Raw genomic sequence first — 14,128 nt, 5'->3', positions numbered from 1 at the left:
ACGCTCATTATGGATATGAATGTCATGACAATATTGGGCTTTCAGTGATTTCTTTGAACTGTTCTTTTTTGAGGGAAGAATAATTGTACAACATATATATTTAACAGAAAAAGAACAAGAATTTGCTGCACAAGTTTTAATTTAATTTTTTCTGAAATGAATACAGGGTCAAAATATACATACAGCACACCTAATATTTGATGAAATGTCCCTTAGCAAGTTTCACTCAGACAAGATGCTTTTGGTAGCCATCAACAAGCTTCTGGCAGAATTCTGGTTGGATATTTGATTTCTCTTCTTGGCAGAATTGGTAGAGTTCAATTGTGAATGTGTGTTTTTCTTGGCATGGACCTGACATTTAAGCACAATCTACATATTTTCAATGGGGTTGAGGTCAAGACTTTGGGAAAGCCATTCCAAAAGCTTAATGTTAGCCTGCTTTATCCATTCCACAACCAGCTTTGATGTGTTTGGAGTCATTGTTCTGTTGGAACACCCAATTATGTCCAAGTTTCAACCAATTTGCTGATGGTTTAAGGTTATGCTGAACAATTCTAAGGTAGTCCTCCTTCATATTTTATTCCATCCACTTGGTTTACCCATACTTCTTGCTGCTACATTTGAACTAACTGAAGCTTGTTTATGCACTTATTGGAACATCCAGACAGTAAGGCATTACAATAATCCAACCTGGAGGTAACAAAAGCATGAACTACTGTAGTTTTTCCAATTCATGTAGTAACATTAAATTTCTTACCTTAGCAATATTTCTGAGATGAAAGAAAGCTATCCGGGTAATGTTATCAGTGTGAGTTTCGAATGAAAGACTGGGGTCAATAATCACTCCAAGGTCTTTTACTGCTGCACGTGAAGAAACAGAAAGGGCATCCAAAGTTACTGTGTAATCAGAAAACTTACTTCTAGCTGCATGTGGTCCTAGTACAAGTACTTCAGTCTTGTCAGAGTTAAGCAGAAGGAAATTAATAAGCATCCAGTGTCTAATGTCCTTTACACATTCCTCAATTTGATTAAGCTGGTGTCTCTCATCAGGTTTTGCAGAAACATACAACTGTGTGTCATCAGCATAACAGTGGAAACTAATACAATGTTTACGAATAATATCACCCAGAGGTAACATATATAAAGAAAAAAGCAGTGGACCCAAGACAGAACCTTGTGGAACACCAAACTTTACCTCAGTATGTCTAGAAAAATCACCATTTACATCAACATACTGATAGTGATCAGTTAAATAAGACCTGAGCCAGGAGAGGGCTGTTCCCTTAACTCCCACAGCATTTTCTAGTCTATCCAATAGAATGGAATGATCAATGGTATCAAATGCTGCACTAAGGTCAAGCAACACAAGCAGTGAGACACAGCCCTGATCAGACGCCAACAGTAGGTCGTTTGCTACTTTAACCAGAGCTGTCTCTGTGCTATGATTAGGTCTAAATCCTGACTGATACATTTAATGGATGTTATTCCTATGTAAATATGAGCATAACTGCTGTGCCACAGCTTTTTCAAGGATCTTGGAGATAAAGGGGAGGTTTGATATTGGCCAATAATTGGACAGCTGACAGGGATCAAGGTCAGGTTTTTTAATCAGGCGTTTGATAACTGCAAGTTTAAAGGATTTGGGTACATAGCCAATCCTAAGAGAATAATTTATTATTTTTTAGAAGTGGTTCAATTACTTCAGGTATTATCTGTTTGAATAGATGTGTAGGTAAGGGATCTAGGACACAAGTTGAGGCTTTTGATGCCGAGATTAATGAAAGTAATTCAGTTTCTTTTAGGGGAGTAAAACATTCTTACTGATGAGCCGATACAGTTATATTGTTAACTACAGGGTCACCTACATTGTCTGACCTTAAATTAGTAGTTTGAATTTTTTGTCGGATATTCTCAATTTTGTCATTAAAAAAATTCATGAAATCGTTGCTACTACATACTGTACTACAGGTGTGCAGGTTTTGCGCTTGGGTTTCCGTCGGTGGGGGGTTTATAGCATCAGCGAAGCTGACTTTATGTTAGGACTGTTAATGTTAGTCATGTTGTCTGTTGTTGCCCAAATGAGGATGGGTTCCCTTTTGAGTCTGGTTCCTCTCGAGGTTTCTTCCTCATGTCGTCTGAGGGAGATTTTCCTTGCCACTGTCTCCACAGGCGTGCTCATTGGGGATAGATTAGGGATAAAATTAGCTCATATTTTAAGTCATTCAAATTCCGTAAAGCTGCTTTGCGACAATGTTTATTGTTAAAAGTACTATACAAACAAACTTGACTTGACTTCACAGTTGATACCGTGTTCATGGGGTTGAATGCCTTACTTTCATTCCTCCAAACATACCTCTGGACATTGTGGCCGAACAAATCAATCAATCTTTGTCTCGTCTGACCATAAAACTTTCTTCCTGAAGGCTTTTTCTTTGTCCACGTGATCAGTTGCAAGTTTTGGTCACACGTGAAGGCGTTGATTTTGGAGCAGCAGGGGCTTCTTTCTTGAATGGCAATCTCTCAGTTCATGGTGATGTAAAACTCGCTTGACTGTAGGCAGTGACACTGGTGTTCCAGCATCTTCCGGTTCATGGCAGGCCTGTGCCTTTGTGGTTCCTGGGTTGTTCCTGACCATCCAAACAAATTTCCTCTCAGCTGAGGGTGACCGTTTGGCTCTTCTTCCAGACCATGGCAAAGTGGTTACATCTCCCAATAACTTGTACTTGTCAAACAAAGCCTTTTTATGTTGGCGCAGAGAAGCTACCAGCTGTAGTCAATCATGATCTCTAACAGGAAGTTCAGAGGTCTTGACCTTGGCAAGTTAAAAGACATTTTGGAACTTTCAGCACCACTGAATTCATAATCTGTCGGAGTGTGTGTATATTTTTTACCCTGTATAAATAATTTTGACTGTGTTGATTTCAGAACACCCAAAATTTATTCAAATCTGTGCACTAAATTCTTTTTTTTAAATGAAATATATATATATTTTACAATCATTTTGGCAGTTCAAAGAAATCATTGAAACTCCAATATTGCCATAACATATCATGGACATGATGAGTGCGTGTAAACTTCTGACTGCAACTGTAAGTTTCACCACATAAATATTAATGTGACATTTGAATTCAAGTCGCCAATGTGAGTCACCAACTCTGAATACGGCCCTATATAGACATAAACTGCACTCATGCTGTAGCCCATTCCAGCATATCAGTTGCACAGTTTATGTAGCCCTACTGCTGAGTCGAGCCCCGAAGCCTCTCAACATCCTGCATGCTTGATTTCTTTATTTGAAACACGATTGAATGTTACATGTGTTTCTCAGCATGATTCTGCTCCCATCTGCTGCATGGCTGGAAACCGGCTTCAGGCGTCTCCTGTCTGATTTTGCGTCTGATCATGTTGCTTTGGTTTCTATTTGTTTGACTTGTCTGGCAAGTCGGCCAGGGCAGAGATGCTATGGACAGCAGCGATGGTGGCGTAAACTTTTAATCAGTGAACCATTTGTAAAAGAACGCTACCAGTTCATTGGTCAATGAATGAGATTACATATTTACCAAGCATTTGATTTTAAAGTCTTAAATTGGTTGGACAGTGAAAGATCGTGCATTATGCAGATGTTTTTATTCGTCCAGCCATGGCTGTTGTTTTCCCCACCTCTCTTTTGGCCCATTATCCTTTTGTCAGCATGAATGTAATGCACATCAAGCCCCCTGTCTGCCCCATGCTTTCTTTCCCACACAGTCATTCAGTGAAAAACGTAGAAAGAACTCCATCTTTTCACGAAAGTTCCCTTTCTACAAGAACAAGGAGCTGGATGAGCAAGACGGCAGTGACTCAGAACGTGAGTAGCTGCACACTCATTTGCACACACACTTAGGCACATGACTGCACACAGGTTTAAGGTAGGGTATAAGGTCTAAGAGTGTATAGAGAACTCCAGGGATGCGAGTGTGTGCTCTGTTCTACACTCTCTCTCTAACTTTACTGCTATGGATATTCTTCTTTCCTCTCTCTGTCTCCTCTCTGTGTGTCGTCTCTCCTCTCTCTTTGATTTTTGCCACTGTTTCTTTGGACGGCTATCTCATGTAGGACATCTCTGGCATAGGGGACGACGGGTATGGGACAAAGACGATGAGTAAGTCTCTGCAGGAATGGTCCCACCTCTTTTAATCCCACCCCAACATAACAAGTATATTTTTACATGTTATATATATTTTCCTGATAAACCTTTCACTCTGACTTTTCAGTTTTACAATTTGTTCCAATTTGTAAAGCTCTACTAATATCTAGTTACTGTCTGACATAAGACACTTTTAATGGCTAGCACAGCCTTAACATCTTTCTAAAAGATCAATATGAATGACTATGAATATGAATGCAGTAGCATGAGTACACTCAATAATTATGGGTTGAAAACAAACCAACCTGGTGAATATCCTACAAAATGCGTGCTATTTTAACCCGGCTGGTATTTTGGTCTATCTGTGTGGTTTGTACTTTACACAATGCTGGGTTAATTGTACTCTTCTGCTGAGGTTTGTTTCTGGGTTTTAACACCTGACAGTTACACCCATATGTGCCTGGGTGGGGATTTCTTATCATCACCCACAAGAGCGTTAGTGAGGTCAAGCACCAACGTTGGGTGAGGAGACCTAGTGCACAGTCTGCATTCTAGTTCATCTCAAAAGTGTTTTTGAGGCAAGGCTCTGTGCAGGCCATTCAAGTTCTTTTACACCGTCCTTAGCAAACCATGTTTTCAGGTTTGCCACTTTAGTCACATGGGTCACATGGGCATTGTCTTGCTGGAACAGGTTTGGGCTGTAATGTTACAGCACACAAAGACATTCTTGACAATTGTGTGCTTCAAACTTTTTGGCAACAGTTTGGGGAAGACCCATATATGGGTGTGATGGTCGGATGTTCACATACTTTTGGCTATATAGTGTATTACACTTTAAACTCACCCCTTGGTCCTCAGCCATTACATATCTAAATACATTTACATGATTGTGCACAAGCAACATAAATGTACAAGTCTCTGGTAAGAGAGTAAAGTAAAGAAACCCATGTGCTGAATCATAATGATAATCCAGTAGAGGTTCACAGTTCCAACCCACATGGTGAGTAATGTCCAATTAGAGAGAGAGATCAAATTCAATAAGACTCTCTAATATTGACCTCATTTCCCAGTGTTACAACTGTGAACTAAAAGCTGCTTAATTTGGATTTTGATCATTTGATTTACACCATACGTATGTCTAATATTGGTATGGCAATTTTCAAAAATCTTTTTTTTTCCAAGCAAATATTCAAACAGGTTTTTCTATATGTTCTTAATGTGAGGTCTTCCCTTGACTGGGTCATTCTAATTCATTTATTTTCTTGGTTTTGAATGACTCCAGTGTAACTTTGACAGCTTAGGAGCATTGTCCCGTTGGAAGGTAACCTTTGCACCAGTTTCAGGTCTTTAACAGACTGGAACAGGTTTTCTTATAGGATTTCCATGTATTTGGATCCTTTCAACTTATCCTCAACCTTTATCAGTTTCCCAGTCCCTGAACATGATACTACCACCACTGTGCTTTACTGTGGGAATGGTGTTCTCAGGGCAATAATCAATATTGGGTTTCTGCCAAATGTAATGCTTTGTGCCATGGCTAAAAGTTTCCATTTTGGTCTGATCAAACCAAAGAGCCATTTCTACATGATTTCTGAGTCTCTAAAAGGCATTTCATATGGATTTTTCCATTAATGGCTTTCTTCTTGCCACGCGCCCATAAAGCCTCGTATTGTGGAGTGTCCAGTCTTTTTGGCCTCTTGGTTGCTTCTTTGCCTAATGCCATCCTTATTAGTGTGCTTGCTCAAGCACACAGCAGCCAAAGGCTGCACTATTGTTCTTCTTAAGTTTACTTATTCTGCCTTATTCCGACACGTTTTTTGGATCCACTACTCCTCCTAGGGCGTTCGAGATAGAGACACCGTTTCAACTCTGAGACGTCTGGCCCGAAGTGGTGTAGTGTGCTTGTATACAGCTTTTGGATCAACGCGCCCGTTCTGTTGTTCTTGTCGTTTTTCTTTTGTTTTTTTCCCATAGAGAATGAATAGGGCTCATGAATTGAATCATCCTATTCGGACACGCTCCATCGCAGATGCACCAAACCTCACGTGATACTTCAGGCCAACTCCCCCAACACATACATGCAATCGGTTCGGACCTGCACTCATATTTTTCCTTTCTTTTTGCTCATCCCTTTTTCCTCCATAGGCTTGCATTGATTTTTGGCCCCATTGAAAATGAATGGTGTTTCAGGAGAAAAACTTTCACTCTCCATCAATTTTTTTAACCAAGTGACCAAGCTTCAAGAAACTTCACTTGATGCCTCAGGCCAAGTTCCCGCACAGATCCATCCCCTCATCTGAGACCTGCACTCGTCTTTTCCTTGGTTTTCACGCATCTCTTCGTACCTCCATAGGCTTCCATTGATTTTTGGCCCCATTCAAATGAATGGAGTTTTGCTCAGTAACACTTCACCACACATCCACCAAACTTCATATGGCACCTCAGGCCAAATCACCCATCACACACATGATATCGGTTCTGACCCGCACTCGTCTTTGTCTTGCCTTTCATCTGTCCAATTTTTCTCCATTTTGCCGCTAATCAATGGAAGCTTGACTGAGTCATTCCTCCCTTCCCCCATAGGTGATGATGCATTTGGCAAGGATCTGCTCATTTGAGACTTTGACAGCAAATCAACTTCAACTCAATGGCCACTTTATTATGAATACTTACACGCACACATGATAGCAATTAGCATATAAGCATTCACGTGTTACCATGCTAGCTGTTAGCATGTTACCCATTACGATATCATGCCTGCTGTTAGCTTGTGAGTTGTTAGCATGTTCACCATTAGCATGTTATCATGAGAGCTGTTAACATGTTAGGATTAGCATAGTAGCATGCAGAGTTCGCATGTTTGCTGTTAGCGAGTTCGCCTGAGCATGTTAGCGTTCTAACTGTTAGCATGTTAGCTGTTAGCATGTCACCCTCAGCATGTTAACATGCTAAAAGTTAACATACTATCCATTAGCATGTTAGCCTGTTAGCTGTTAGCATGATAGCTGTCAACACATTAGCCTTAAAGTGTTAGAATTTTAACAAATAGCATGTTAATCATTAGCATGTTAGAATGGTAGCTGTTAGCATGTTATCTATTAGCATGTTAGCATTAACATGTTAACATGCTAGCTTTTAACATGTTAGTATGCTGTTAGCATGTTAGCATGCTAACTGTTAGCATGTTAGTATGCTGTTAGCATGTTAGCATGCTAACTGTTAGCATGTTGGCATTAGCATGTTGGCATGCTAGCTTTTAGCATGCTAGCATGATAGTTGTTCTGCTGCAGCTCAGCAAGCACTTTACATTTTCTCTGTGGAAATGCAGTCTAGTTTTGTCACTGACATTTGGTGGATAGCCTCCTGTAAACAGAGCCATTATTGTAACATTCTTTCCGTTTTAAAAGTAGATGGCCTTTCGATTTCATAAAATCGGTGAAACTTAGTTCTCTCTGAAATTTGGTCATTGTGATGTATGTTTGTTTCTGTAATATCTTAAAAAAAAAAAAAAACAGGCCATTCTGTGACTGGGAAAGGGTAATTTGAGGGGTTTCCCTAGCATGACCTGGCAACTTGTCCAGGGTGTACCCTGTCTCTCGCCCATAGTCAGCTGGGATAGGCTCCAGCTTGCCTGCGACCCTGTAGGACAGGATAAGCGGCTACAGATAATGGACGGATGGATGGAGGGATTCCCTAGCAAATAATGTGTATGAAATCGCTCGCTTTGTGCAGTTAAACAAACAGAGGAAGTCTGTGTGCGCATGCACAGGTTTACCTTAGTTGTCGTCATCTTCTTCATCTTTAGGGTTTTACAACAGCTGGCATCCACAGTGTTGCATTACCGACATCTACAGGTTTACCTTTGACCGTGCACTGACAGTGACATCATTCTGTCGCTAAATGAACAGCTGATCACACTGAGGTGCTCGATGACTGCCGATATTATTAGTTTGGTCCTGTGTTTCCTTTCTTTCACAACATAATGTATTTTCTTCCCACTTTCTGTTACTGTAGTTGGTCTTTCATGTTTCATTCGCACACTCATGTCTACCATTTTTCTCTCCCGTTTCAAATTAATATCCCGCAATGCCTTGCATGAATGGGGAAAGTCCACCATGTGATGCATGACATAGTATCTTATATTGGGTCATGGTGAAGCAGGAAAAAATAGCGGAGAATTTAGGGCCACATGGCCCTACTAAATTCATTAACTGTTCTATTTTTTAAAAAAACTAATAAAATTGGAAGTCTGTGATTCGAATTCAGCAGCTTTCAGTCCACTAAACAAAAATAATTGCGTGTCAGGGAAAATTCTTTTTATGACCTAAACTTGAAAAATCTGAAAGACAGTCTACCTTTAATAATTATGGATTTAACGGTGCTCTGGAGGATGTTCAAAGTGTGAGATTTTTTATAGCCAAACCTGGATTAACGCTTTTCCACAACTTTGTTTTTGAGAGCTCTGTGGTCTTCATGATGCTATTTGTTTTGATCTGTTCTCTGACAAACTCTGGGGCCTTCCAGGAACAGATGTATTTATACACAGATCACGTGACACTTTAATTGCATGCAGGTGGACTCCACTCATCTAATTATGTGTCTTCTGATGGTAACTGGTTGCACCAGAAATAATTTATGGCTTTTGCAGTAACATGGGTGAATACTTACGCAATCACAATTTTTAAGGTTTTTTTTAATATGTAAATAATTTGCAAACAATATAGATTAGCCCACATTTTGTATAGAGTCATGACATAGAATCAGATTTCATTTCCAAGTTGTAACACTACAAAATGTGTGAAAATTACTTATACAATACTTATACCGTACAATGCATTGTATCCTTTAGATGTTGAAGACAGAGATTAGCTTGAAAGATTCTGGCGTATTCTCTAAATATCCAAGATGCACAGCAGGGAAATAGTTGCCTTTAAAATGTTCAGTCTTCTAAGTGTTTCAGTGGGTGAGTTTAGGACCACAGGCAGTCCAGAAGGAGATTTAGAGCACCAGAAAGTTACACTAATAACTATTTTAAAAAATATACAGTTCATTTCACACCAGATATTATTCCTTTATGGGTTGTGGCTCTTAATGCCATTTATGAGATATGAAATACATGAAACTTTTCATATTTATGTTCAAAATACATCCCACAGACAGAATGTTTTGTGAATTTTTGAATAGGCAGCAGAAAATGATGACAGGCAGTTGTGTAGTTGTGTGGTTTCCATTACCTATTTAAAACCCTACTTCATCCGAGAGCCCAGTTCTCACCTCTCCTCTATCTCTCTGTTATCTGAGATTAATCAGGAAACTGATATTGCATGACCCTCTGCTTGAAGTGCTTGAAGTATCATCAGTAGAAAATAACTTGATTTTGTTAGCCTGATTACTTCCATCTTATTTCTTAACAAATTTCCAGGTGTTTCTTTGGTGAAATAAACTGTTAGATTACATCCTAGGATCTATCATCTTGTCTGTACTACTAAACAGATTTGCACTATAGATGTGATGGAGATGCAAATGAAAGCCATTGCAGTGCATTACTAGTTAACAGTATAAGGAAGCCGCAATGGCATGGGCATCAAAACAGGAAGTGGCCTCATTTCTGGTCTCTGAGGGAGAAAAAAAAAGTTGTAATATCCATCTGATACTGATATTTTTGTAATTGACTAATACATGATAGTTAAAATGTAAAAACTGAAGATACAAATTATGATTGCTGTTTTGATTTTATTAATTCATTTCTGTTGATTCCCTCGTTTGCCTGCACCCTAAAATTTCCTTCTTCCATTTCATTCTCCTGTAGCAATGGACAGAAGGGAGTGATTATGCAGATATGAGATATTAACAGAGCATGCCTTCTGCTGATCTGTTGAGCACAGCCTCAAGATACAGCACAGTTTGATTCTTTTTAACCGACTGTAGTGATGCACGTCATTTTTGGAATTAGAGTGAGTTTTCACAAATCTTCTTTTGCAGAAGAGTCAAAACACTAAATATGGAGAGGCTGTTTTTTCAGTATTTATTAATCTTCAGACACATCTAACAGTCGTGCTACTTTACGCCAGTCTGCCTCTAATCAGATGAAGAAAGACGTTTGCTGTCACTGTCTGAAGACTTCAGTTTCTTTGCGATCACATCACATGTCTGTAATCTATTAAATTTGTGTTCATCTCTTTAATCTGGGTTGCCAAAATAATCTTGACGTGTCCTTGACTACATGCACGCAAGGATGTTGCACATTCAGTAATCTATTTACAGATCACCTGAAGCTGCTGCTCTGCTGATACAGCTGCTTCCTCCAACACCATCTTGTATACCATTCTCTCTCTCTCATACACACACACACACACACACACACACACACAGATTAAGGAAATGAAAGCAGACACTGTGTTTTATCCTGTAGTTTAGAAAGTGTGTTCTCTCTCTCTCACTGTCTCACTAGGGAGCCAAGAGGATGTGATCCTCTCCTATGAGCCTGTGCTTCGGCAAGAAAGTAAGCACTGGCCCGTTTAAAGCCACAGAGCATAACCCAGCATTAAACACCACTGTGAATTATCAAGTGTTGCATTAGAAATTTTTCATATTGGCCTTTATTTTCAGTACATAATAACTCAGTACAGTCTGCTTCTTCTTTTGTGCTGAAAACAGTCAACTATGCCAGACCCGTGATCATTCTGGGGCCCATGAAAGACAGAATCAATGATGATCTCATCTCTGAATTTCCAGACAAGTTTGGCTCATGTGTGCCACGTAAGTGTCCTTAAAAAAATCACCCCCAAAACACACACACAATACTTTCATGAAAACACTTTCTTCACTCACAACTGGTTTTTTTTTATAATGTTTTATCATGTTCTATTAGCTGTATTTTTTATGAATTATGTATTAATTGTTCAGAATATTATTGCCCTCAGAGCACTGTTCTTTATTAGGCATCATTTAGGAGCATTTACACTTGTCAGTGATTGTGTAACTCAGATCGGATGTGCTTCCTGTTCTCAGAAAGTCTTACTCATGTATGTTTGATCCTGCTGCACAACTACTGTATTTATGTCATCTTGACATCAAAATTGAAGCCATAGAAGCTTGTTTTTCAACATGTACTAATTTAATAGTGTGACGACTGTGAATACGTTTTCTAGCAGCACACTATTGAAGCAAGACATGTCATGGTTTAATCTGCTGGGTTTTCATTTGTGTGTCAGTTAGTATCTTGTGTCCTTTTTAATTTATGTCCTTTGTTTTGTGTGTGTGTGTGTGTGTGTGTTATTTTGCTTAACCATTTGCATGTGTTTTTTAAATGTAATTATTGTTGTTCATTTTTATAATCTTCTAAAAAGCGGATAACATTTCAGGGCGAATGGGTAAGTGTGAAAAGAGCTCATCAATAAACAGGAGGTTTATTGATGCTTAATATAGACTGAGGTGTTAAACTCTTGTTGTTTGTAAAGTAGATAGAAGTTTGGACTTAGACTCTTGCACTTAGTAACCTCGATCACTGACATCATTCAGACTTAGGCAATGGAAAAAGTGAAGAACTAACAAATAATTGAGCAAGCCACATAAGACAATGAACTATAATACAAGCTACTGTATATTAGTTATAATGGAAGTATGATACTTTTTAGTATTTAAATATTGACTGTATTTACACATTTGGGTTACTTTCAGTGTAGATAGATTTAGACTCACATGGCTTGTTCTGATGTAATTCAGATACTACAAGAGCGAAGCGAGATTATGAAGTCGATGGGCGAGATTACCACTTTGTCACCTCGCGAGAGCAAATGGAGAAGGACATACAAGAGCACAAGTTCATCGAGGCCGGACAGTACAATGACAACCTGTATGGAACCAGCGTCCAGTCAGTCAGATACGTGGCTGAGAGGGTTAGTGTGACACAGGGTGAAATTGAGCTTTGCACTGTAGCCATGCATTTGCACACTAGGAAAGCATATCAAGTTATTTTCTTGGGGAAAAGGAAGTACAGACTGTGCAAAAAGTACCAGTGCAAAGCGTAAACGGTTCTGTGACTTTTCCCATGCACTCAGAACAAACGAATCTGCATTTCCATTTTAGCATTTTCGATCATTTAAGCACGTTAAGTTTCACATCTAGGTCAGTTGTATGTGTTCAGTCTTCTGTGTTCTTGATGTCTTTTTTTTGCAGGGAAAGCACTGCATACTTGATGTATCAGGAAATGCCATAAAGAGGCTACAAGTAGCACAACTCTACCCTATCGCCATCTTTATAAAGCCTAAGTCCATCGAATCATTAATGTAAGTACACTTAATGCTGCTGTCCTGTATTTTGCAGCATTATACTGTCTGAAAGTACAGGTGACCATGAATACATGAAAACTCATGTCTTTCCTGATAACATTCCTGGTCGTGTCCTGAGAGACTGTGCCGAGGAGCTCACAGATGTCTTTACAGACATCTTCAACATCTCGTTGAGCCAGGCTGTTGTCCCCACGTGCCTCAAAACCACCACCATCATCCCGGTCCCGAAGAAGCCGTCTCCCTCCTGCTTCAATGACTACCGCCCTGTCGCACTCACTCCCATCCTCATGAAGTGCTTCAAGCGGCTAGTCATGCGGCATATCAAGTCTGCCCTCCCCCCGCCCTGGACCCTTTCCAGTTTGCATATCAGTCCAACCGTTCGACCGATGACGCCATCTCCACTGCCGTCCACTCAGCCCTCACCCACCTGGAGACAAAAGACTCGTATGTCAGAATGCTGTTCATAGACTTTAGCTCAGCATTCAACACAATCATTCCTCAGCAGCTCATTCATAAACTGGACCAGCTGGGACTCAACACCTCCTTGTGCAACTGGCTGCTGGACTTCCTGACGGGGAGACCACAGACTGTACGGGTCGGCAGCAACTCCTCCAGCACCATCACATTGAACACGGGGGCCCCCCAAGGATGTGTGCTAAGCCCCCTCCTCTTCACTCTGCTGACCCACGACTGCACACCAACATCCAACTCTAATCTCTTCATTAAGTTTGCGGATGACACAACTGTGGTGGGTCTCATCAACAATGGCGATGAGACAAGCTACAGGAGTGAGGTGAGCCGCTTGGCCATGTGCTGCAAGGACAACAATCTCCGTCTGAACGTGGAGAAGACAAAGGAGATTGTTGTGGACTTCAGGAGAGAGCACACCCAGCATGCTCCACTATCTACCGACGGTGCTGCAGTGGAGAGGGTGAGCAGCACCAAGTTTCTGGGTGTACACATCTCTGAAGACCTGCCCTGGAGCAACACCACCACATCATTGGCCAAAAAGCCCAACAGCGTCTGTACTTCCTCCGCAAACTGAGGAGAGCAAGAGCCCCGGCCCCCATCATGCACACTTTCTACAGAGGCACCATCGAGAACATCCTGACCAGCTGCATCACCGTGTGGTACGGCGCCTGCACCGTGTCCTGCTGCAAGACTCTGCAGCGCATCGTGAGAGCAGCTGAGAGGATCATTGGTGTCTCTCTCCCTTCTCTAATGGATATTTATAACTACCGCCTCACCCGCAAAGCCATCAGGATTGCAGGTGACCCCACCCACCCATCTCACAGCCTCTTCAGTCTGCTGCCGTCGGGGAGGAGACTGCGGAGTCTCCGGGCCAAAACCAGCAGGCTCAAGAACAGTTTCTTTCACCAGGCGGTCAGGAGGCTCAACTCCCTCCCTGTTCTGCCCCTCCTCCCCCCTCTGCCCCCTGCCACAGATTCTGCTTGCACACCCCCCTGCCCCCCCTTCAGCATCTGACATGTCATCCTCACAGTTCCCCCCCCCCCAAACACACACACACATACATGCATACATCTCATCGTTCATTAACACACTGAACTCAGGGACCGCACATCTCATTTTACCTCGCTCATTTGCACTATTCCGCACTATCTCACCTTAACAGCTGCTAGTTTGTTTATACTGCTTATTTCATGTTTAACTGCTGTACCTCAAGTGCCGGGCGGCACGGTGGTGTAGTGGT

At 41.0% G+C, this 14,128-nt stretch overlaps 1 protein-coding gene across 11 annotated transcripts in view; it reads left to right on the top strand.

Annotated features, from left to right (window-relative positions):
- The window catches only part of dlg2 (discs, large homolog 2 (Drosophila)), a 450,021-nt gene that overhangs the window by 420,323 nt on the left and 15,570 nt on the right, over positions 1-14,128 (top strand). For all 11 annotated transcript variants that reach the window (XM_060909120.1, XM_060909125.1, XM_060909124.1 and 8 more), the window contains 5 exons: positions 3,748-3,847; positions 10,578-10,628; positions 10,784-10,885; positions 11,852-12,024; positions 12,305-12,414. In XM_060909120.1, the coding sequence (XP_060765103.1) occupies positions 3,748-3,847; positions 10,578-10,628; positions 10,784-10,885; positions 11,852-12,024; positions 12,305-12,414 (536 nt within the window). The remainder of the gene's footprint in view (positions 1-3,747; positions 3,848-10,577; positions 10,629-10,783; positions 10,886-11,851; positions 12,025-12,304; positions 12,415-14,128) is intronic.

The sequence above is a fragment of the Neoarius graeffei genome, chromosome 25 (genome assembly GCF_027579695.1).
Source record: "Neoarius graeffei isolate fNeoGra1 chromosome 25, fNeoGra1.pri, whole genome shotgun sequence".
Lineage (NCBI taxonomy): Eukaryota > Metazoa > Chordata > Actinopteri > Siluriformes > Ariidae > Neoarius > Neoarius graeffei.
Note: the sequence above shows the minus strand (reverse complement) of the source record. Positions and strands in the feature narration are given on the sequence as shown.